General features: G+C 44.0%; 1 protein-coding gene across 7 annotated transcripts in view; it reads left to right on the top strand.

Annotated features, from left to right (window-relative positions):
* The window catches only part of RBM26 (RNA binding motif protein 26), a 349,016-nt gene that overhangs the window by 90,177 nt on the left and 233,457 nt on the right, over positions 1–25,382 (top strand). For all 7 annotated transcript variants that reach the window (XR_003856971.1, XM_029603056.1, XM_029603054.1 and 4 more), the window contains exons 4-6: positions 1,499–1,587; positions 2,266–2,489; positions 12,127–12,387. Coding sequence is in view for 6 of the 7 variants with exons in the window: in XM_029603056.1 (XP_029458916.1) it covers positions 1,499–1,587; positions 2,266–2,489; positions 12,127–12,387 (574 nt within the window). In the remaining variant the exon portion in view is untranslated. The remainder of the gene's footprint in view (positions 1–1,498; positions 1,588–2,265; positions 2,490–12,126; positions 12,388–25,382) is intronic.

The following is a 25,382-nucleotide window of genomic DNA, read 5'->3' as shown; positions in this document are numbered from 1 at the left end:
GCAGTGCTGCCTTTTCATTAGGTAGGGTTGTTACTGTTTGAGTTCCATAATGCAGGTGTAACTTTGTGCACATTAGTTTGTAGTTTGTGTACATTATTTCAGATCCTGGAAGTCTGATAGGTGCTATATTTTTGTTTTGCACAGAATGCAGAGTGGCTTTTTTGAGTTTCCATTTCAGTTTCTGTTACCATATTTGTAATTTGTGGTATTTCAGTACTTGGTGAAGGTTGATTCTATGTGTGTGACCGAGGTGAAGTATTTTACTAGCATGTAGGCATTTGTATCAACATTATTTGTTGTGTTTTCTCAATGGAATATGCATTTATTTATTTATAGGTTTTTATATACCGATGTTCCTGTATAGAATACATATCTCACCGGTTTACAGAGAACTGAACTGTCGCCTCTGGGGCGGATAAATTGGAACAGGTTGAAAATGAACTTACAGTGAAACAAATGGACTGCAATTCAAAACACGATTAGCTAAAATAAAGTACAATTCAAAACATATTTACAGTGGGGTTGGTGGACCAGCGTCTATAAAGTTCGATTCATCGGATCGGATCTTAGCATTGGTGATAAATTACTGTTTTTTCATAAGGAGGGCTATTGCACCTGATAGGAGAGAGTGTTTATGTTGCTGTTATTGAGATGTCACCAGAAATATCTTTTTTTGTATGGTAAATTGAACGGGGAATGTCCTAGTTCTGCTCTGCACCTATTGTTGGGGGTCGAGAGGGTTCCTGTGGAATACAGAGTGTTTACATTTAGCCCCGTGACGGTCACATGTTCAATGTGTCACGCATGTGAGAACCATCTGTCAGGTGTGTCCTGGCAGAAAAAAGGTTGAGAACCACTGCTCTGGACACTATTGCCCACTGTTAACTTGTTCTGATAAATTCTGCTACAGCTACAGCCCACTGTTGACTGGTCGTGAGAGGTAATCATTCTACAAAAATCTCAAAACCTCCTTCTTCAACTCTCAGCATCACAAAACTCCTTAGGTAGTGTTCACTGTGAAGTAGACAACCATCACAACATCTGGTCAGTCCACTAGAGGGATGGCAAAGACCTTTTGCCCATGCTCACACTTCATTATATGTGAGCCTAAAGCCCATCCCATAAGGGTGGGGGACCCAAAATTAAAAAAAACCAAAAACCAACCCCAAAACCTTCTGGAATTTATTCTAGGCCAAGTTATAGTAAACCCTGGCAGGCCTGGGTTATACATTGTTTTAGAGGACTGGAGTTCCATCCTAAATTGCTAGTCTGTTAGGCTCTAAACTGTTTTATGTTTAGTTGGTTGGTGGTGGTCCTAAACATTTTTGGAGGGGGAGGCAGGAATATGATGTAGAATCAGATTGGCTAAATTAGAGGAATGTGTACTGCCTGTTTTGCTTGTTTAAATTTGATGTGATTTCTGTGTTTGTTACAGAATAGTTTCATATATACTACTTTATTGCTAATTCTAAATGCTGAATTTCCCTTCTTTTTGAAGGTAACCAAGGAGGAGGAACGTGAGAAGAAGTTTTCCAGAAGGCTGAATCACAGTCCTCAGCAATCTAGCTCTCGGTACAGAGAAAACAGGTAATGATCTAGTTTGATTAGATTAAAGTTGCTTTTCCCACCTTTAAGACCTTAACAGTAAGGACTTGGAAAAAAGGAGAAGGTAGCAGAATGAGCATGTATTTTTGGACCTCATGGCAGCTGTTCATCCCCCACTACTGTGTGTTTCCTTTCTAAACATTGCACGGGATGAAGTAGCCTTGGAAACTGAGCATCTCCCTGTGCTGCTTACCTCATGCTGCCGGAGGAGGGGCTTGCCAATCCCCAGAACAGCATTCGAAGTTTAAAAAAAAGTGTTTCTCTCTGGCCCCTTGCATCCCTCTCGCATTAGTCATTTCTTTTTACAAACCCATTCCCCTAATGATATTTAACTTTTTCAAAGAAACCCCTTAAGTGTTTGCATTCTAAATGCTCAGCCATTTTAGATCCTTGCATGAGAGAGATAAATGGATGCTTTCCATTTAAGACATTTTTTAAATGATTAAATTATGAATGTATATGAAAGATGTAAAGATAATATTTGAGTTTTGAAGCTTAATGACTGACGATACTCCTCACAAGTTTCAAACTTGTGCTGATTTGACTTTTTTTTTTTTTGACATTTTGGCTATAAAGGAAATCTTGGTAAAAAGTAATTGGAATATGGACAACATTGTGCTTTTAAATATGTTTCAGTGATTACATTTTTTGCTTTTTTAGGAGCCGTGATGATAGAAAGAAAGATGATCGTTCACGGAAGCGAGATTATGACCGAAACCCACCTAGGAGGGATTCTTATAGAGACCGGTACAACAGGAGGCGAGGTCGGAGTCGAAGTTACAGCAGGAGTCGGAGTCGGAGCCGAAGTTGGAGCAAAGAGAGATTGAGGGATAGGGATAGAGATAGGAGTAGAAGCAGAAGTAGGAGCCGAACAAGAAGTAGAGGTAATTATTAGTGCTGTGTTAACTTAACCTGACAGGAGCCAATATGTGGTTATTTATGGCTCTGTCTGTCTTTTTCACAAGAAATTTTGTTTTTAAAGCACATTTATAACATTTTTTTTAAGTGATAGGTTAATTGAGCCCTTAAACTTATTTAGTCCATAGAGAACTGTGGTTAATAAGTACTCAGAAGGGTCACCTGAATAGTGAAAATACTATTATATGTTTGAAAATGTTAGTCTTGGGAGCTTGAATAGTGGTGAGTAGGCTGCTGAGGCATTTGGAATTGGTCATGATCAGAGTCACAAAATATGTTATTGGTTTCTCTACTCCTGGGGGAATTCTAGACTAAAAAAATATAAAAACTCTGCATATTTTGTCAAAATAATACAATATAATAACAGAGTAATAACTTAAAATGCAGCACAAAAAATGACCCTCCTCGAAGATGCAGCACTGAAATAATGCAGCATAAGTAGAGCTTCTGGATTTCAAATATTTTATTTAAGCAATCTAAGGAGTCCAAGGAGATCTCTATACTGCAGGCAGTGCAGACTTCTTGCAGCTGCCAATATTTGTAGGTTGACGCTAAAGATGTCAGCCGCTTCTTTTAGGATCCATGGGTTACCAAATTAAAATCTATGAAAACCAGACTCCTTAACCATAAGGCAGTGAACTGCTTCCCAGCTTGTCTTCTCTCTTACTCTTCCCCACTTGTCCAGTTAATAACCACCCACACCTCTGGCCTGGTTCACCCTTCCCCCACTCTCTCATTCCCTCCTCCCAACTCTTTTCCTTTATACTTTGTCTGCATCCTCCAGCTGTTCATTCACTCCATCCCAGATTGTATCCCCTCCACCCTTGGAGCCCACTAGTCAGCTTTCACCAGTCTTCTGATGCATGGCTATTGCCATTCCCAGAGCAGATGTCCTTCCTGGTACAGCTTGGTTCTCAGGGAGTTTGAATCCTGCAGTGCCTGAATTCTTGTACTGCCCTCAGGCTTACAAAGTCAAGAGATGGAGCACTAAGTGACTTAAACTCACTATTAGCTGCATATTCCGAGGAAAAACGGGATGGTAGACATCACACATGGGTGACGACAGATGGAGACCGATGCGGAAAACTTGTCAAAGTTTATGTAACTTTGATAGGTACACTGAGCATGCCCAGCATGCCCTATACCACGTTTCCATGAGGATACCTCTTCAGTCTCTCTTTTTTTCAGTGGACCTGCGAGCCTCATGGTTTGATTGAGCTATAAAAACCTGGCTTTTCACTTTGTGGAAAGCTTCATTTTTTGCAATCCTTTTTCTTTGGCCTGTCACTGGGTCCCTTTTGGTGCCTCCCCATAGTGTTCCTAGGCAGAGTTTTTGACGTTTCGGGCAAGTTTCTTTTGCGGTCGATTCCCCTGTGGTGACAGTGCCTCTGTGCCAGCTATCGATGCCTGCTGCCATCGTTCTGATTTTTGGCTCTTTTTGTTCTCCTTCCCCCCCCCCATTATGGGCACGTCTGGTGTTTGCTGATGCCCCCAGTGCCCGAGGACCATGTCGATCACTGATCCTCATGAAGTATGTATCGACTGCCTGGGGGCATTGCATGATATCCAGGGATGCCACTTGTGTGCCCAAATGACCCCAAAGGAGCGTTGGCTTTGACTCGACAAGATGGATCAGCTTTTTGGGTTGAGGAAGTCCGAGCCATTGGGATTGGCAGCATTGGCATTGAAGGACATCAGAGCCACACAGATAGACACCAAGCTGTCAACATTGGTGGGGACCTTTGGTTCAGTTGAGATTGCCAGTGGATAGGGGTGCTGGAGACCGACCATTGTAGATCTCTGGGCAGAGGATGCCAGCTTCACTGTCTTCACCTCGGCACTGGGGAAGGACCGGGCTGAGCATTGAGGGAAGCCTAAGAAGCATCAGCACTGGTCCCCATCGATGCACGGTGATGCACCGGCTCTTATTGCAAAGCCCCCAAAGCGCTCATTGGTGCGTTACTGACCTAGCTGGCGTCAGTTGCTGGGACGGCACTGGTGCCCGGCGGGGTACAGAGGCCTCCCCCTACCAAGTCTGGTGGTCATCGCCAGTTGCTCTGAGGAGGAAGCTCCGCCGAGGCTGGCAGAGACGCCGAGGTCTCTAGTCCTCCATCCAGTTCCATCGGTGCTTGTACCTCTGGTCATAGGCTGAGCGCCTAGGGCCCCATCCCCTGTGGTATACAGTGAGGATGAGGGTCCCTATGACCCCTGGGGGGATGATCAGTCAGAGTCCGCCTCCAAGGACTTGGATGGTCTCCTATCAGACCCTTCTCCAGGTGAGCGAAGGAAATCTCTGCCTGAGGACTTAACCTTTGCAGGGTTTGTGAGAGTGATGGCAGAGGCCATCCCATTCCAGCTTTTGACAGAGGAGGATAGTAGGCACAAAATGTTTGAGATCCTTCAGTTTGTAGAGCTTCCTAAGGAGATTGTGGTGATCCCGGTGCACAAGATCCTTAAGGAGTTGCTGAGGATTTGGGAACACCTCCTCGCAGAGCCTCTTGTTAATAAGAAGATTGCAGGATTTGATAAATGTCAGCTGCCTCACCAGACAGTGGTGCTTGAATCTGCCCTCAAGCGGGCCAAGCACTCTTCAACCTATTCCTTTGTGCCTTCGGGGAAGGATAACAGAGTGATGGATGCTCTTAGGAGGATGTTGTTCCAAGGCGCCATGCTTATTGCCCGCATTGCTGCCTAACAGCTTTACATGAGACAATACTCATGGGATATCGGAAAGCAGGTGCAGGAGTTGGCTGAGCAGCTGCTTCAACAGCAGCAAGACACCCTCATGTTGCTGGTGCACAAGGGTTTGGAGTGCGGGGAAACACGAAGTCCGTGTGACCTATGATGTTTTCTAGACTGCATCTAGGGTCTCTCCAGTGGGAATTGGCACCTGCAGAATGGCATGGCTGCAGGCCTTGGATCTCCGACCAGAGGTACAGGAACAACTCGCTGATGTGCCATTTCAGGGGAAAATATATTTGGAGGTAAGGTGAAGGGATACTGTGTCCCAACTCCGGGACCATCATGAAACCCTCCAGCAACTCTCTTCCAGTAATCCAGAACAGTCCTCTTCCTCCAGGAGGCTGTGAAAGCCGCGGCCAAGGAAGCCTTTCTTTCACCAAAGGAAGTACTATCCTCTGCCCCCTCAGTCCCATCAGCACCATCAGAGCTCCCTTGGCCATTCTAGGCTGCAGAGAGTTCCTAAGCCCCAGCCGGCTCCTCAGTCAAACCCGTGGATGGGGTTTTGACTGGGTCGCAGGAAACCTATGAGGGAATCAGTTGGATCGTTAGATGACCGAGGGGTTAAAGGGTCTGTTAGGGAAGATAAGGTCATTGCAGAAAGAGTAAATGAATTATTTGCTTTTGTTTATTAATAATCGGGAGATACTGGTTCCAGAGATGGTTTTCAAGGGTAATGGGTCAGATGAACTGAACCAAATCTCTGTGAATCTGGAAGATGTAATAGGCCAGATTGACAAACTAAAGAGTAGCATATAGCTTGGACCAGATGGTTCTGAAGGAACACAAAAATGAAATTTCAGATCTATTAGTTAAAATTTGTAACTTATCTTTGAAGAGATCCATTATACCTGAAGCGTGGAGGGTGGCCAATTTAACCCCAATATTTAAAAAGGGCTCCGGAGTGACCTTTGAATCTATAGATCGGTGAGCCTAACTTCAGTGCCTGGAAAAATAGTGGAAATTATTCCAAAGATCAAAATCACAGAGCATGTAGAAAGACTTGGTTTAATGGATTTACCAAGAGAAGTCTTGCCTCACAAATCTGCTTCATTTTTTTTTTGAAGGGGTTAATAAATGTGGATAAAGGTGAACTGGTAGATGTAGTGTATTTGGATTTTTAGAAGGCATTTGACAGTCTCTCATGAGAGGCTTCTAAGCAAACTAAAATGTCATAGGATAGGAGATAATGTCCTTTCATGGATTACAAACTGGTTAAAAGACAGGAAACACAGTAGGATTAAATGGTCAATTTTCTCAGTGGAAGAGGATAAACAGTGGAGTGTCTCAGGGATCTGTACATGGACTGGTGCTTTTCAGTATATTTATAAATGATCTGGAAAGGGATATGACGAGTGAGGTAATCAAATTTGCACATGATACAAAATTATTCAGAGTAGCTAAATCTCAAGCAGATTTTACAAGACGGGAAGATTGGGCATCCAAATGGCAGACGAAATTTAATGTGGACAAGTGCAAGGTGTTGCATAAGGGAAAAATAACCTTTGCTGTAGTTACACGATGTTAGGTTCCATATTAGGAACTACCACCCAGGAAAAAACAAATTGGCATTATAGTGGGTAAATCATTGAAATCATCGGCTCAGTGTGCTGCGGCAGTCAAAAAAGCAAACAGAATGTTAGGAATTAAGAAGGGAATGTGAATAAAATGGAAGATGTCTTAATGCCTCTGTATTGCTCCATGGTGAGACCTCACCTTGAGTACTGTGTACAATTCTAGTTGCTGCATCTCAAAAAAGATATAGTTGCACTAGAGAAGGTACAGAGAAGGGCGACCAGAATGTTCCAGGGGATGGAATGGCTCCCTTATGAGGAAAGGCTAAAGAGGTTAGGGCTACATTCAGCTTGGAGAAGAGACAGCTGAGTGGGATATGATAGAGGTTTATAAAATCATGAGATGTCTAGGGTAAATGTGAAGCTGTTATTTACTCTTTCAGATAATAGGAGGACTAGGGGGCACGCCACGTAAATCTGTTATTTACTCAATGCACAATTAAGCTCTGGAATTTGTTGCCAGAGGATGTAGTTAGGGCAGTTAGTGTAGCTGGGTTTAAGAAAGGTTAGGAGAAGTCCATTAACTGCTATTAATCAAGTTGACTTAGGGAATAGCCACTGTTATTATTGGTATTAGAAGCATGGGATTTATTTAATGTTTTGGGTATTTGCCAGGTACTTGTAACCTCGATTGGTCACCGTTGGAACAGGATGCTGGGCTTCATGGACACTTGGTCTGATCCAGTATACCAACTTCTTATGTTCTTATGTGCCCGGGACGATGGAACCTCCAGTCAGGGACAGGCTGCGGATTTTTGCGAACCAGTGGCCCAGTGTAACCTCGGATCACTGGGTTCTGTCCATTGTCCGTCAAGGGTACAAATTGAATCTGTTGGGCGTCCTGCCAAATTGCCATCCGAGCCCATATTGGTGGCCTGTAGCACATCAGGAGGGCAATACAAATGGAGCTCTCCTTCCTCTTAACGGCCAGAGTGGTCGAACCCATACCACCAAGTCAGAGGGTGGGGATTCTACACCAAGTACTTCCTGATTCCAAAGAAAGCAGGAGGACTCTATCCCATCCTAGACCTGAGGGCCTTGAACAAGTTTCTAAAAAAGAAAAGTTCAAGATGCTTTCCCTGGGCACTTTGTTCCCCCTCTTCCCCTCTTGCAAAAAGGGGCGTGGCTATGCTCCCTTGACCTAAAGGATGCATACACCCACATCGAGATTTTCTCAGTTCACAGGTTGTATCTGATATGTGGTAGGAAAAAAGCACTTCCAGTACCAGGTGTTACTGTTCAGGTTTGTGTCCGCCCCACGGGTCTTCTGACCATGGTGTTGGTGCACCTCCACAGACTGGGAGTGCATGTTTTCCCATATCTGGACAATTGGCTTGTCAAGAGCGCGTCTCAGGCGTGAGCTGCCAGGTCCATGTGCTTTACTGTTCTGGTGTTTGAGTCACTAGGGTTCGTTCGCAGCTACCCAAAGTCCCATCTCAGTCCGTCACCTCTATTGTACTTCATCGGAACCCTGCTAGACATGACTCAGGTGAAGGCCTTTCTGCCTCTCCAGAGGGCCGTTGCCTTTGTGACAATTGCGGCAGAGGTTCAACAGAGCCAGTAGGTATCAGCCTGGCTATGTTGAGGCTGTTGGGCCAAATGGCCGCAACTGTCTGTCAGTCCCATGGCACGCTTACACATGCATGTAGAGCCCAATGAGGTGACAGTGGCGCCAAGCCAATTGGAGCCTCCAGGATTGCATCTGAGTCAACCCTTCTCTTAGGGACGCTTTGTCTTGGTGGCGGGTACTTTCCAATCTGGAATGGGGGATTTCCTTTCGGAGTCTCCCTACTCAAATTGTGCTATCCACGGATGCAACCACCCAGGGGTGGGAAGCTCATGTGGATGGGCTTGGCACCCAGGGCCTGTGGTCTGCTCAGGAACGTATTTGTCAAATTGACTTCCTGGAGCTCCGGGCGATCAGGTATACTCTACGGGTGTTCAGAAATCAGCTGTTCATCAAAATTGTCCTGATCCAGACTGACAACCATGTAGCCATGTGGTTTGTCAACAAGCAGGGAGGCACGGGATTGTACCTCCTGTGTCAGGAAGTGGTCCAGATCTGGTTGTGGGCCCTGTCTCAAGGGATGATGCTGAGGGCCATATACCTGGCCAGGATGGAGAACGTAGTAAGCTGTCGAGCCTTCAGACCCCAAGAGTGGTCCCTGGAGTAGGGGTGGCAAATTGGATATTCTGCCTCTGGGGGAGCTTGGACTTAGAACTGTTTGTATTCCCCTGCAACAGGGAAGGTACCTTGGTTCTGCTCCCTGTCCAGGTCAGACAGCAAAGCAGCCTTGGATGCCCTGGCCCTTCATTGGGGCAAGGGTCTTCTGTACGCATATCCTCCGATTCCCTTTTAATAGCAAAGGCTCCTGAAGCTGAGCAAGGCCAGAGGGACTATGATCCCCATAGCCCCTTATTGGCCGAAACAGGTCTGGTTTCCACTCCTATGGGAGTTGTCCATCCAGAAACCAATCAGTCTGGGGACTTCCCCAGATCTCATCATGCAAGATTGAGGCAGGCTGTGGCATCCCAATCTCCAGGCCCTGTCGCTCACAGCCTGGATTTTGAGAGGTTAATCATGCAGCCGCTTGATGTTGCTGAAGATTTGTCTCACATCCTGGTGGCTTCTAGAAAGTCTTCTACTAGAAAGTCCTAGTGGAGGAGGTTTTATGTGTGGTGTGAGTAGAAGACCCTAGATCCGTTCTCCTGCCCCACACAAAAACTGCTTGATTACCTTCTGTACCTTTCGGAAGCTGGCTTAAAAACCAATTCCGTCAGAGTTCATCTTAGTGCAGTTAGTGCATACCACCACGGTGTAGATGGTACGCCTATCTCTGAACAGTCTACAGTTGTATGTTTCATGCGGGGCCTGCTTCAGTTGAAGCTTCCCCCAAGACCTCCCGTTGTATCTTGGAACCTCAGCTTGGTGTTAGCTCAGCTGATGAGAGCTCCTTTTGAGCTGCTACACACCTTTGACCTGGAAGGTCATATTTTTGGTGGCAGTCAGCAAGCTCCTGGCTTTAGTAAATTATCCACCTTAAACTGTTTTATCATGACAGGGTAGTCTTGCGTAGGTATCCTAAGTTCCTGCCTAAGGTGGTGACTGATTTCCATCTTAACCAGTCCATAGTCTTGCCAAATTCTTTCCATTTGCACTATGATGAACGAGCCCTGCACAGTTTAGACTGCAAGCAAGCCTTAGCTTTCTTTCTAGAGCGGATAGAAGCTAATATACAGTCCACCCATCTTTTTGTTTCTTTTTATAGAAATAGGTTGGGCATTGCTGTTGCCGAACAGATGCCATCAAATTGGCTAACAGATTTCATCTCTTTTAGTTATGCCCAGGCGAGACTGTATCTTGGGTATCATGTCAGGCTCATTCTGTCAGAGCCATGGCAGTGTTAATGGCCCGCTGGCAAGCAGTTCCCATGGAGGAGATCTGCAAAGCTGTGACATGGTGTCTTTCCACACATTCACATCTCACTATTGCTTGGATGGGGATGACCGATGCAATCGGTTTGACCACTCTGTCCTTTAGAATGTGTTTGAGGTGTAAAAACCAACTCTCTCCTGTCTAAGGCTCATTGTTTTGGTTCAGGCTGTCTTCCCCACTTGTTACCAAGAACACCATTGTTGTTGTGCCTGTTGGCACCTGGTTAGGTGTTTGTTGGTCCCCTTTTATGTTGGGGGGACAGCCTGTAGCTAGGGATTCATCCATGTATGAGGAGTACCATTCTGCTTGTCCTCTGAGAAAGCAGAGTTGCTTACTTGTCAAGGTGCTCTCTGAGGACAGCAGGATGTTAGTCCTCAAGAAACCTGTGTGGAGTTGGATTTTTCCTGTTTTTTTGATTTATGTCTAATTCTGTGTTATAAAACTGAAGAGTGACCTCACATGGACGGATGGTATAGGGCATGCTGGACATGTTCAGTGTGGCAAGTCAAAGTTCTAGCAACCTTGACATAAGTTTTCCATGTTGGGACTCCATCTGATGTCACCCATGTGTGAGGACTAACATCCTGCTGTCCTCGAACACCTGTTACAGTTCAGCAACGCTGCTTTCTCCCTAATTGAAAAATTAAATCAGCGGAAGGATTAGAGAAAAAAATGTACTATGAAACAAAAGGCCAAAAACTGTTATGTGTTTCCAATAAGATCCTCCCCTGACTCACCAATCGTTTATACTTGTTTACTACGTTCCTAGGCCTTTTTTCTTCCAGCAGTCTATGCCTCCAAGTTTACTCTCCTTGTTGAATGTAACTTTGTTTTTCCTGTTTAAACTATTGTCTTTGGTTCAGTCCCCCAATTCGATGTAAACTGATCTGATATGGTCTTTTAACCATGAAGGTCGGTATAGAAAAGTGTTAAATAAAATAAATAAAATAAATATGTATGTAGTTTAGTCCTTATTCAGTGGCTACTTGGCTTGTCTCTTGTATTCACTAAATGGAGCATCTCTTGTTGCTGTCCAGCAATAGTCTGCAAGCATTTATGCCCTTCATTTGCCCTTATATTGTTTTTCCATTGCTGTAATGCCCTTGTGAAATCACTTGCCATGCTTACCACTAACTGCTCCACAGTTTGGTGGAAAAGAGTGCAAAAAATGTATCTTTAGTGACATGGTGTAGGCAAGGCTTTTGGATGCCTTGAGGTGGTTTTCCACCAATTCCTTATAGTTGTCTGCCTTGTTTCATAGAAAAGTTTTGGCAACTGGAAAGCTTTCCACGCTGTTCTCCTTGCCACAAAATGCACGTTTAAATGCATCATTCAAAGAAGTTCACAAATTTGAGGGCCAACAAAAATACCTTCCTTTTTCTTAGCTTCATTTAACCTTGGAAATGTACTACCAAGGTAGTTGAAGGCTGCTTTAGTTTTGTTCATGGGCTTGACAAAATTCTTCATCATACCCAGCTTGAGTAAGGGTGGTAACAAAATCTTCCTTCATTCAACAGTCATTTCTAGTTTAATTTGAGATCCTTTCCCTTCTTAAGTCACTTATTCTTCTTCTCAATTCCCAAGTCAAAGGTCATATATACTGACCCAGTACCATATCTTGAAAACTAAAGCCAATCAACAATTTTAAGCATCATTTTAGTTCTCAGTGACCCAGATTTAGTAAAGTTTGACTACATTCATTTCAGAAACATTTTGACTGTAGACCAGTGTAATCAAAAAGCCTGCTATAAAACTTCTACATAAACGCTTGTCTAAATAAGAAAGTTTTCAGGAGGCTCTCAAGTCTGTTTAGTTTGAAATACTGTATGTCTAAAATTTATTTTTATTTTGCAGAAAGGGATTCTGGAAAACCAAAATATGATTTGGATAGAACTGATCCTTTAGAAAACAGTTACACTGCAGCATCTTCTTTGTCAAACATTTCTTCTTCCCATTATCCTGTACCTACACTGAGTAGCACTATTACAGTTATTGCTCCTTCACATCATGGTAACAGTACTACTGAAAACTGGTCTGATTTCCATGAAGACCAGGTGGACCATAGCACATATGGAAGACCACCACCACCAAAGAAACGCTGCAGAGACTATGATGGTAAGTTGAGAAACTTGAAAGCAGTAGATACTAATACTAGCAGACACCCACCTAGCATTTATGGAGGAATGGATGTTTTTATGGTGCTTCCATTGGTGTTGTCTTCCATCCTGCTGCTCTCTCCATCTGTTGACATGCAAGGGCTGCTATCCTGTGCTACACTGATTTGCTTCAGTCTTTCAGCTTAATGACTGGAGGCCAATACTTAAGCCTGCTTCCAGATTACACAGGTGCTGGAGTCTCGTGGATATATATCCCCAGGTGATCTCAGACAGACCTCACTAAACCTGTATCTAAGTGAATTATGTATATTGATTCTTCAGTTATATTTGTCCATAAAAATTGTTATTTTAATTGCTTTTATATGCATATTGCCTAGGTAAGAGATTAAGCTGCCAAATTTGTATAGTTGTGTTTATGCAAAATTGAAAGGGAACTTTCAACTGGAGAACATGGAAAACTTGATATTTGAATAATCCTTTTAAAACAAAGTAAAATCTTCCAGGCTTGTTTTATCTTAACTGGGGATAGAAAGATTTTGGGCAATGGGACTAAAATTTGCTAGTGCCTGCTGGGAGCCACATTAAGGATGTGGCTCTGTAGTCTGGCCATGTTGAGAGCATATGCTCTGAGTCCCAGCCTGCACTGGGAGGAAGGCATGCAAGCACAGCCTGTCTTCAGCCGGGAGGAGCAGCACACCAGCTAGATTGCTTAAAGTTAAGATAATGTTAATGGAGATGAGAAGGAGGGGCTGCAGAGTGAGTGGGGGGGGGGGGATGTGGGGAGAGGAAAATGCTGGTAGAGGTAAATAAAAAAAAAAAAAAAAAAAAAGAAAAATACAAAGCAACATGGACAATTCCCAGACACCTAAAAAATATCTGCCACTGTTCCAGGCTTGACAGGAAGAGCTGCTGCTTCTTACTGGAAGTGATACCAATCCTAGGAAGTTTAGAGTAGGAGAGAGAAAAAAATAAAATAATTAAAATAGACCTTAAATAAAAAAAATGAAAAGAGCAAAAAAGACAAAAAACTTTGAAAATATAAGAACTCCAAAAGAACAAAACACAGAAAAGTCTGAAAACTATACAAAAATCCCAAGCCTAAATAAAAAAAAAAAAAAAAGTAAATGTTTCACCCCCAAACAGAATGCGACAATGAAAAATAATCTGAAGGCAAGCAGTACATTGTAGCTGCACTCATGGGGATGGCAACATTGGCTAGCGCAACATGCAACACGTTTCCAGAATTTTCTAGGATAAACTTAGGGATCCTTCTGTGCATACACAGCAGTTTTTGTCCTTGTGCTCATGTAGCATGCCTGTTTGTCATTCATACATTTTCATCCTGTTCTTGTTCAGGTACTTGCTCTCAACATCGCAACAAGTTTAGATAGACTATTCTTTAAGCTCTCAGAGTTAGAGGTCAACTCCTGTCTCCCAGGGTCCATTCTTTAGGATTTAAAAAAAATAAAAAAATAAAAAATTGAACCCTCCAAACAGTATTGCTTCACCTTGTTGGTGGGAGCTATTGCGTGTTTGCTTCGTTTTTGTTAGAAGATGACATTTATCTAAGTATTCCTCTTTTTGACTATGGTGAACTGCTTACTTTTAGAGAAAGTGAAGTTGCTTACTTGTAGCAGATGTTCTTTTGCAGCAGCTGTTCACTAGTCTAAGAAACCTTCCCTTCTCCCTTTTTGGAGTTGAGCTCATCAGCTTAATTTCAGAAATAAGGTTCACTATGCAATTGCGGAATCTAGGAACTTGCATGAATGCATGCAGAGTGGGATCCTGATGTTTTCATGGAAAATTCTGGAAATGGGTTTTGTGAAGGTGGTGTCTGAAGAGGTCAGCCCCCACATGTGCGACTAGTGGACTGCTGTCTTCAGAGAGTATCTGATACAGGTAGAACTTTGTAGTTTTATATTTTTTTTTTGCTCTGGTTCCTAAAAATTGTGCTGGTGCATGAATTTTTAAAATATTTGTCCAACTCTGATTTGTGTGCTACAGAATGGTAAATTTTAAAGATGATAAAATTACCTGTTTTAAAAACTTATGAGTAAGCCTTAAAGTCAAGGTTAAATCAAGGTTTCCCAGTACACTTAGATTTGACAGCTGGTGTAAACTGCTTGATTGTGATGTCAGTCACTTTGAAAGGCGTTCTGTTGCAATTGGCTAATGTTCAGTGAGATGATACAAGGGACTAAATTTATCACATGATGCTGAGCATATTAACATGTCTGTGATAATATTCTCTGCATCTGTGTTGTATGCCAGATACCTTAATATTAAGTTTTCAGTGTTGTGTAAATTTACTTAAATGATCTGAATCCCTTTTATGAGGTTTTGAAAGTTATGGGTGCATTTTTTTCAATATTCTATGTATCTGGATGCAGAATGTCTGCTTTATTTTTCCCTGCTTCCTTCACATTTGTTGCATGTTTTTGCCTACTGATTTATAGAAAATGTTATTTAATATTCTGTTTTATTAAAATCATACAAACAATTTTCTTCCTTGTATTTTTATCATTATAGACATTTAATGTATTTTCTCTTTTGCGTTTTTCATTTCCTGAGACATAGTTTCTTAGAGTTAGGCCATTGCCACTTAGTAAATGATGATATTCTCCGTAAGCAAGCAGGGCTGTACTAGCCAAATCACTAGTGACATCTGATGGTGCTGAATGGACACTTCTGTCTCAGCTGATAGAGCTTTTGCTCTGCTGAATATGTGCAAGAGTTGCCTTGTGAGTCCTCAGTCTTTTTTTTTCATCCAGGCTAAATTGTGGATGTGTGTACCCTTCTCTTTTTTTCTTTGATTATATCTTTCAGTATCTTCATTTGTGTCAATTTTTTTTCACTAAAACTGTGTTGTCTCGCATCAGCAGCCCCTAAAGCAGTACTTTTAAGTGCTACCTAAAAATATATATATACATATCTGGCTCCAAGAAGGCTTCCCTCAGTGGCATCAAGTACTACATGTGTTGTAAATTAATATCTATTACTGATGGCCCTCACATGTTACCTGTTTCTTGGGCCTGACCACTGACTGCTACCACTGCGGCTGGATGTTACCACAGACTCTTAAAATCCAGAGCCTGGAAGATGGAGGAACTGTGTAAGTCTTTAAAAAGCCGCAGCTGTTCCTCTTCCCATAGAGCCTCGTCTGGCTCCTTGAGTTGAGCAGGAGCTGCTAAAATGCGAAAGGAACCCTTTCTTGTAACATCAAAGCCATCAGTTTCCTTTGGTTAGTGGCCTTAAGCTGCCTCCCACAAAGTATTTCCTGATACCACACAATTTCATTAAGGTCAAAGAATTCCTTGATGGCTTCCGTGATAGAGGAGTATGCTTGCTCATCTTTCAGCAAGCAGTCATCCAACTTCCAGCTGTGCGAAAAGAGATCCATGATATCTAAAAGAATTGCAAAGTAATGACGCATGATTGGACTATTTAATACTCCCACCTCTGCAGAGCATAGCACCCCAATTCCCTCTTATCAACGAGTATGAGTTATGAGTGACAGAGAAGAAAGAATAGTCCCTTTACTGGGATACAAATATCTTCAGGTGTCTGTTCAAGCCATACTCGGCAAGTAGCCACTGAAACAGCTGAGCCTTATATCACAAATTCTTGGAAACAGGATGAGGGAGAGAGAATCAAATTAAAGTCTCCCTCCCCCATCCCCAACAAACACTTCCCCTCTGAAAAAGCAAAAAGCTCAACAGAGCAATCTGTAATAAAATAAAATGGATCAATATTTGGGGTGTAAGCAAAGGCCAGTGTTACAGAATATGTCACCTTAACTTTAATAAAATGCTAATATTCCTTTTGGTCCTTCCACATTTTGCTTACTATAAAGGGCAAGCATCTGGCAAAAAGTATATCCACTCCCCCTTTCTTAACAATATCAGAAATAAAGTAAGAAGATGAAATATATTTACTCCTATGTCAGAACTTCCTGTTTTTCTTAAAATACCTGCCCTGAATAAAATAAATTAGTTTTTCCTAGCAGCTTCCCTAAGAAGCAGACCGCTTTTGGTAGGGGAGATGTTACTTTACATTCAACGAACAGTATGAAAATTCAAAAAGATGAGACAGTGGTACAGTATATATAGTAACCACATGTGGGACAAATTTACTCAGCAAATAAACATAACAGATTGTGCAGCTGGCCATGGTTCAGTGAACAAAGAAGAAAACAGAGAAAACCCACCTACAAGAAACTACACCCATCAAACCCTAGAATCCAAGGCTACAAGACCAGCACGAGGAACCAACCAACAGCCTGGTACCCAAGGATGGGAAGGATAACCAACCCTCCCAAACTTGTATACTGTTGCACCAAGAGGTAACCTAGGAATAGATACCTACTCAGAAAAAGATACAGTGTAAACAAGGAGAGAAGTGAGCTGTGCCAAAGGAATAGATCCTGACCATGACTGCCTCAACTCCCTAATACAAATTCACTACAATTAACACAACACAAGATCGACCAATAAAGCACGACTAGAAATCCCACCAGTCACCACAGCCAAACTAACCTCCACCAGAAAAAGAGCCTTCTCGATAGCAGGACCCCACCTCTGGAACACTCTACCTTCCAGTCTCAGACTTCAAAACAATTCCAAACTGTTCAAAAAACTGCTCAAAACCTGGCTCTTCAAACAAGCATATAAAGACGGGATAGGCTAAAACATAAAAAATGACAACCCCCTGCATTCCCACACCTCCCACACCTCCCCCCTCTATCCATTAATCCCCCCCACCCCCACACCGTACCCAACCACTCTTTTCATCTCCCCTAAAATTATCTTCCAACCTATTATCCCCTCCTATCAACGCACTCCGCGATGATTCTATCATACTCTATTACGTGCTAAGTTTTCAGTATATCACACCTTAATTTATTATTATCCCCAAGTTCTTTTGCTAATTCATGTTTAAGTTGATCCTCTGAATTTTTCGTATATCTAATTTATAATTGTAAACCTGCTGTTGTTGTTCCGCTGAATTTAATGTGTAATGTTAAAAATGTAAACCGGAGTGAAGGCCTGTGCCAATACTTCGGTATATAAAAGTTTATAAATAAATAAACAAATAAATAAATAAAGGAAGAAAAGAGAATCTGCTTATGCTCCTTGGAAAAAAATCTATAAGATCAAATGAAAAATCTCAGAAAAGTCTGCCTCCCCTTCCAAAAATAACACACATTACATAGAAAAACAAGAGGAGAAAGATAAGAGGAGACAGAAAAAGTACATCAGAGAGAAGAATTCACTGAGTTCAACGCTCGGCCACAATCATACTTAAGGGATCCGCATCCTCCAAAAAAAAAAAAAAAAAAGAGTAACAGTTTAGAGTAAAGAGAGAGCAAAAAGAACACCAGAGTCAGAAACAGGGCAATAGAAAAACAAGAAACTGAAGCTTATCAATATTTATGTTCAGTTGGGTGTCAGTTGATATCTCTGTCGAGTGCTCCAAAGAGAACAGTAGCTTTTTCCTCTGTACTTAATGACTTCTCCTTCTAGGAGACATCTCCAACCATTCAGCTTTTGTTGGAGTAAAAGAGCCTCTTCTGAATTTTGACCTTTCATTAAGTGCTTCAAAAACTTCATGCATGTCTCCAGGTCAGTGAATTTATAATCACTACCATCCCAGGAAAATTGCAGAGAAAAGGAAAAAACCATCGGTAGCATATTCTTTTGTGTCTCAGGACAACTGTAATGGATCTAAACCTGGGACAGGTCTTTAAAATTTTTGAACCCTGCTCTTTTATATTCCAGTCCATCACTTTTTCTGGCAAGGCTAATGAGAGCTTGTTTATCCTCAGAGTAGTTCATGCACATACCACCTTGGGAGCCAGATAGAGGATTACCAGCCCTGTGTGATCTGGTGAACTTAATTGAATGAACCTCAAAGCCTGGTATGCAGGACTGGATGATACCATTAATCAATTTAGTGGTATCTTCATTTCTGTACAACTCAGGAACATTGAGGACTTTACGTTGCAATCCTCTGGTGCTCCTTTACCACCTCGATCAATTTTTCCAAACCTTTCATTTACTTGTTAAAATAAGCTGTTGAGTCAATCTGTTCTCCAATATATTTCTCATTCTCACAGGACAAGCAGGATGGTAGTCCTCACATATGGGTGACATCATCAGGATGGAGCCCAATCACGGAACACTTTTGTCAAAGTTTCCAGAACTTTGACTGGCACCTACTGGGCATGCCCAGCATAGCATCAACCCTGCAGCCAGCAGGGGGCCCCCTTCAGTCTTCTTTTTTCCGCACAGCAGTAGCCAATCGGGTTAAGGAGCTTTTCAAACTTTGTTTGAAAAATTTTAAAAAATGTGGTCCGTGGTCGAACGGTAAGTTTTTTGCCCGTTTGCGGTTGATTCCAGTCGAATTTTTCCCTCGCGGCCATCAAATTTTGTCAAAGCCATGGCGTCTGGTTTCCGTCCATGCCCCGACTGCACTAGAACAATGTCCATCACTGACCCTCACACGGTCTATGTGATGTGCTTAGGGTCCGGCCACGATGTCCTTACTTGCACCAAATGTGCTCAAATGACATCAAAAGGTCACAAGGCTCGACTCGATAAGATGGGTCTTCTCTTTCGGCCAAAAACCCTGACTCCATCGATACCGGAAATCCGCTGCTGTCCGACGGGCTTCGGCGACTCCACGGGTTCGACCCCCTTTGTTCCTCCTCTGGAAAAACACCGGGGGGAACATCGAGAAAAACATCGACACCGTCATCGTAAAGCTCAGGCCATCGATACCGCTAAACCCTCGAAATCGACGTCTGAGCCTCCGACAAAGAAGCCCCGTACAGAAAAGGCTTTGACCTCTTCTGTCTCTGGATCACTGAGGCGTTCCCACCTGGACAGGTGCCGGGATCCGCGATTCCACCTTCACCGGTGGACCCTCTGGCTATGCCAGTGCCTCCTCCCACTCCGGAACCGGGTATTCATGCCCCAGGTTTCCGTGAGGAATTGGATCGGATGATCCAAGAGGCCATCGGCAAAGCACTCCAGGGCTTCCAACTTCCATCTGTACTGGTTCCTCCTCCGGTCACCGATTCGATGCCCATGGCACTGGCACTGCTATTGGCTAGAATGGGCAAGATAATCTGTGCCCTTCCGGTGGATCAGAGGTACCCCTACTCCTTCCTCACCAATTCCCTTGTCATCGGAGGAAGATGAAGAAACACCGCTCTTCATTCCACCATCGGGAGTGCTGCCACTGACACATCCATCGATGTCACCGATTCCATCTGTGCCTCCCTCAATGCCCTCGATGCCTTCATCGATGCCTTCGATTCCTCCCTCGGGACCATCGATGCCCAGGCCAGGGCCTTCAGGAATAACCCCGTTACTTCCTTCTGAAGAACATTTGGGAGCTGGTGATGACCCTTATAATCCTTGGACCGACGATTTGTCCCAGGATTCTGATGATCTACCTTCCCAGTCCTCCCTTCCTGATTAAAGGAAGCGTTCTCCTCCAGAGGACCTGTCTTTTATTCATTTTGTAAAGGAGATGTCTGAAACAGTCCCATTCCAGCTTCAGACAGAAGAGGACTCTAGACACCAGATGCTAGAGCTTCTACAATTTCTCGATTCTCCAAAGGAAATCATGTCCATCCCTATTCATGACATCCTTTTGAAGAGAAACTGGGAGCACCCTGGTTCTGTGGCACCTGTTAACAGAAAAGCAGATGCCACCTACTTAGTTCAGTCAGCCCCTGGCATTCAAAGAACTCAGATGGATCATCACTCGGTGGTTGTAGAGTCAGCCCAGAAGAGAGCCAGACGCTCCAAACCTCAATCATCCATTCCACCAGGGAAAGATCAGAAGTTCCTGGATGCATTTGGAAGACGGGTATTCCATGGATCAATGCTCATCTCTCGCATTGCATCCTACCAACTCTACATGACCCAGTATAATAGGGCCTTGTTCACGAAGATTCAAGACTTTGCTGAAGCCTTACCTCTACAATTCCAGGACCAACTTCATGGCCTAGCACAAAAGGGCTTAGATGCTGGCAAGCATGAAGTACGATCAGTGTATGACATCTTTGACACCGCTTCCAGGGTGTCGACAGCCGGTATCAGTACAAGGAGATGGGCCTGGCTGAAATCTTCAGACCAGAGGTACAAGACAGATTGGCTGATTTGCCCTGTGCGGGGAATAATCTTTTCGGTGAAAAAATTCAAGAAGCAGTGGCGCAGCTCAAGGACCACCAAGAGACTCTGCGCCAGCTCTCCTTAATGCCTTCTGATCCCTCTTCTTCATCCAAAAGATCTTTTAAGAGGGATTCTAAGAGACAATTCTAGCGGCAGAGGAGATGCTATCCCCCAGCTTCCAGGGGTCGGCCTTCCATGCAGCCTAGAAGGCAGAAGTCACAGCCAGCCACTCAACCAGGTCCAGCGGCAGGTTTTTGACTCGTTTCTAGAGAGCAGTACCCAGCTTCCACTTCCGACCATTCCAGTCGGCGGCCGGTTGTGCCACTTCTCCAGCCTATGGCACACAGTCACCACAGATCAGTGGGTACTTGCAGTGGTGTCCAAAGGTTACCACCTCAACTTCCTCTCTTTCCCACCGGATTCCCCGCCTTGGCTGACGGGAACATCCGACCATTCACCACTCTTGGAGCAGGAGGTCTCCCTCCTCCTTCAGTCCCGAGCAATAGAACCAGTGCCCCTCTCAGAACAGGGGCAGGGGTTCTATTCTAGGTATTTCCTGATACCAAAATAGTCAGGTGGCAAGCTGCCAATATTGGATCTTCGCACTCTGAACAAATACCTACAAAGAGAAACGTTCAAGATGGTGACCTTGGGTTCTCTACTTCCCCTTCTTCAAAGGGGGGACTGGCTCTGCTCTCTAGATCTTCAGGACACCTACATGCACATTTCAATTACTACGTCACATCGCAGATTCCTTCGATTCCAGGTAGGCCGAAAACACTTCCAATATTGTTTGTTACCTTTCTGCCTAGCATCTGCCCTACGCGTCTTCACCAAGTGCCTTGTGGTGGTAGCGGCCTATCTCAGAAGTCAGAGTGTCCACGTCTACCCCTATCTGGACGATTGGTTGATCAGGGCTCCCTCTTGGCAAGGCGCACTGACGTCCCTTCGCCTCACTTTACATTCCCTGATCTCCCTGGGTTTTCTCATAAACTATCAAAAATCCAGACTAGTTCCTTCGCAAACTCTATCGTTCATAGGGGCCGACTTGGACACTCTAAGAGTGAAAGCTTTCCTACCTCATGATCGAGCTCTCACTCTCGCTTCTCTGGCCCTTCGACTGCAGTCTCGACAACATTCAATTGCACGTCACTTCCTGATATTATTGGGTCATATGGCCTCCACAGTGCATGTCACTCCCATGGCTTGCCTCGCCATGAGAGTCATACAGTGGACTCTAAGATCGCAGGGGACTCAGTCTTCTCAGCCAATGTCCTCCACAATCTGCATCATCAAACAGCTCCATCTATCGCTAGCTTGGTGGGCAAACCAATCCAATCTGGTACAAGGCCTCCCATTTCAGATTCCAGAACCTCAAATAACCTTGACAACAGATCCCTCCAACCTCGGCTGGAAGCACATGTTGGAAATCTGCAAATTCAGGGGATCTGGTCTCCAGAGGAAGCCAAACACCATATAAATTTCCTGGAGCTTTGTGCAATCAGATATGCTCTCAGGTCTTTTCAGGATCACCTCTCCAGCCAGGTCATCCTGATTCAAACTGACAGCCAGGTGGCATGTGGTACATCAACAAGCAAGGAGGAACGGGCTCCTACCTCCTGTGTCAGGAAGCTGCATAGATATGGGCGGAGGCCCTTTCCCATTCGATGTACCTCAGGGCCACCTATTTGCCGGGAGTGGACAATGTGTTGGCGGACAAGCTGAGTCAACCCCACTGTAGCGGACTCAATATTCCAATGTTGGGGTTACCCTCACATAGACCTCTTTGTGTCAATTCACAACCGCAAAGTAGGGAGCTTCTGCTCTCTCACTCGCAGCCAAACCGCCAGCCCAGAGATGCTTTCTCCCTCTCGTGGGCCAGCGGTCTCCTTTATGCATACCCTCCACTTCCACTCATTTCAAAGACTCTCGTGAAGTTGCGAAGGGGACAGGGGTCTAATGATTCTCATAGCCCCTCATTGGCCACGCCAGGTCTGGTTTCCAATTCTCCATGACCTATTGATACACCGGTACATTCCTCTGACGAAGGACCCGCTTCTGATCACTCAAAACAACGGCTGCCTTCATCATCCCAACCTCCAGACCCTCTCCCTGACTGCCTGGATGTTGAAAGGTTAATACTTCAACCTCTTAACCTTTCAGAGCCGGTTTCCCGTGTCCTAGTAGCTTCACGAAAGCCTTCCACGAGGCAGTCTTATCATTATAAATGGAACAGTTTTACGGGATGGTGTACTTCCATGTCCATCGATCCTTTCACTTATCCCACATTGAAACTTCTGGACTATCTGTGGCATCTGTCAGAGTCAGGCCTCAAAACTTCTTCTATCAGGGTACATGTCAGTGCGGTAGCCGCCTTCCATAAAGGTGTGGGGGATGTACACATTTCAGTACAACCCCTTGTCACACGCTTTTTGAAGAGATTGCTTCTCCTTAAACCTCCACTGCGCCCTCTGGCTCCTTCTTGGGACCTCAACATGGTTTTGGGAAAGCTCATGAAACCGCCGTTTAAGCCTATCCAATCCTGTGATCTCCACTATCTCACTTGGAAAGTGATTTTTCTGTTGGCAATCACATCGGCTCGCAGAGTTAGTGAGTTACAGGCCTTAGTCACCTACCCACCTTACACCAAACATCTGCATGACAGGTAGTACTCCGCACTCACCCTAAATTTTTGCCTAAGGTATCAGAGTTTCATATCAATCAATCCATTATACTACCCACTTTCTTTCCCAGGCCCCACTCAAACCCAGGAGAACGGGCTCTGCATACCCTTGACTGTAAACGTGCTCTAACTTTTTATCTAGAGCGTACAGCTGCCCACAGGAAAGTCACCCAATTGTTTGTTTCTTTTGATCCCATCAAATTGGGCAAACCTGTGGGTAAGCAGATTCTCCTCTTGGTTAGCGGTCTGTATTTCCTTTTGTTACCAACAGGCAGGCATTCCGCTACAAGACCGTGTTAAAGCACACTCTGTCAGGGCCATGGCAACATCAGTAGCGCACCTATGCTCGGTGCTGCTTGCTGACATCTGTAAGGCTGCTACCTGGAGCTCTTTCCATACCTTCTCAGCCCATTATTGTGGTCATAGATTAATCCTTTAAAGAACAAAACATTAGACAAGGCTGGCAGACAAGATTCCATCTTCGGCCAGTCTGTACTTCGCAACTTATTTGCGAACTGAGGTTCCAACATCCTTCCGCCAACCCGTTAGGGTTCAGGTTGTTGTGCCTGTTGCACGTCTTTGGGTACATTTGGTGCATTGCTCGGGCATCCTCAGCTCGGTACTCACCCATATGTGAGGACTACCATCCTGCTTGTCCTGTGAGAAAGCAGAGTTGCTTACCTGTAACAGGTGTTCTCACAGGACAGCAGGATGTTAGTCCTCACAAAACCCGCCCGCCACCCCATGGAGTTGGGTTCGCTTACGATTTATTATTTTATTTTTCGCATGTACTTTTACTGTAAGACGAGACTGAAGGGGACCCCTGCTGGCTGCAGGGTTGATGCTGTGCTGGGCATGCCCAGTAGGTGCCAGTCAAAGTTCTGGAAACTTTGACAAGTGTTCCGTGATTGGGCTCCATCCTGATGATGTCACCCATATGTGAGGACTAACATCCTGCTGTCCTGTGAGAACATAAGAAAATGTCATACTGGGTCAGACCAAGGGTCCATCAAGCCCAGCATCCTGTTTCCAACAGTGGCCAATCCAGGCCATAAGAACCTGGCAAGTACTCAAAAACTAAGTCTATTCCATGTTACCATTGCTAATGTCAGTGGCTATTCTCTAAGTGAACTTAATAGCAGGTAATGGACTTCTCCTCCAAGAACTTATCCAATCCTTTTTTAAACACAGCTATACTAACTGCACTGACCACATCCTCTGGTAACAAATTCCAGAGTTTAATTGTGCGTTGAGTAAAAAATAACTTTCTCCGATTAGTTTTAAATGTGCCCCATGCTAACTTCATGGAGTGCCCCCTAGTCTTTCTACTAACCGAAAGAGTAAATAACCAATTCACATCTACCCGTTCTAGACCTCTCTTGATTTTAAACACCTCTATCATATCCCCCCTCAGTTGTCTCTTCTCCAAGCTGAACACCTATTACAGGGAAGCAACTCTGCTTTCTGAATTACCCTCTTCTTCAGGCTTTAATTTCAAGTTTAAGGTCATTGATAGCATTATTCACATCAGAACTAAGCAACTTAATTTCCATGACCAGGTGAGAGATAACAGATTCTGCCACTGTGATATCAGGAGTAGACGTAAATCCCAAAGTTGCCTTAACCATTAGCCTTTTGGAGGATGAGTCCTTATAGTTGAGCCGTCACTAGCTCCTCTGTTAAACTTCGAAAAGAGTCACAGCATATTAGGGCTTCTGCTTTGTTGGAGCCAGAGAAGAAAATACATAATAAGCCAATAAAAAATCAGCGGAATCAATATCTGTAGTGAAGAGATCACTGAACAGAGATGAGAATACATCATTCAAAACATTATAGTCCAAAAATTCCAAACAGGATGCAGAAACAGAAGTGAAAAATAAGAAATTGGTGAAAAAATCAGAGGCACCTTTGCAAAAAGATATGCTCCAATCTTACTTTTCATAGAGAGAGAAAAAAAAAATAGTTTTTTAGCATCTAGACAGATGAATCCAGAACCAATGGGTTATGCACCTTTACCAGCAGATGGAGACAGAGCAAAGCTGACATCACAGTATATATACTCCTGCAGTGACAGCCTACCAGTATTCTCTGTCTCCAGCAGATGGTGGACATGCATCTCCCTATTGG

Source organism: Rhinatrema bivittatum, chromosome 5 (genome assembly GCF_901001135.1).
Source record: "Rhinatrema bivittatum chromosome 5, aRhiBiv1.1, whole genome shotgun sequence".
Taxonomy (NCBI): Eukaryota; Metazoa; Chordata; class Amphibia; order Gymnophiona; family Rhinatrematidae; genus Rhinatrema; species Rhinatrema bivittatum.
The sequence above is the reverse complement of the archived record's forward strand: the minus strand, read 5'-3'. Positions and strand labels throughout refer to the sequence as shown.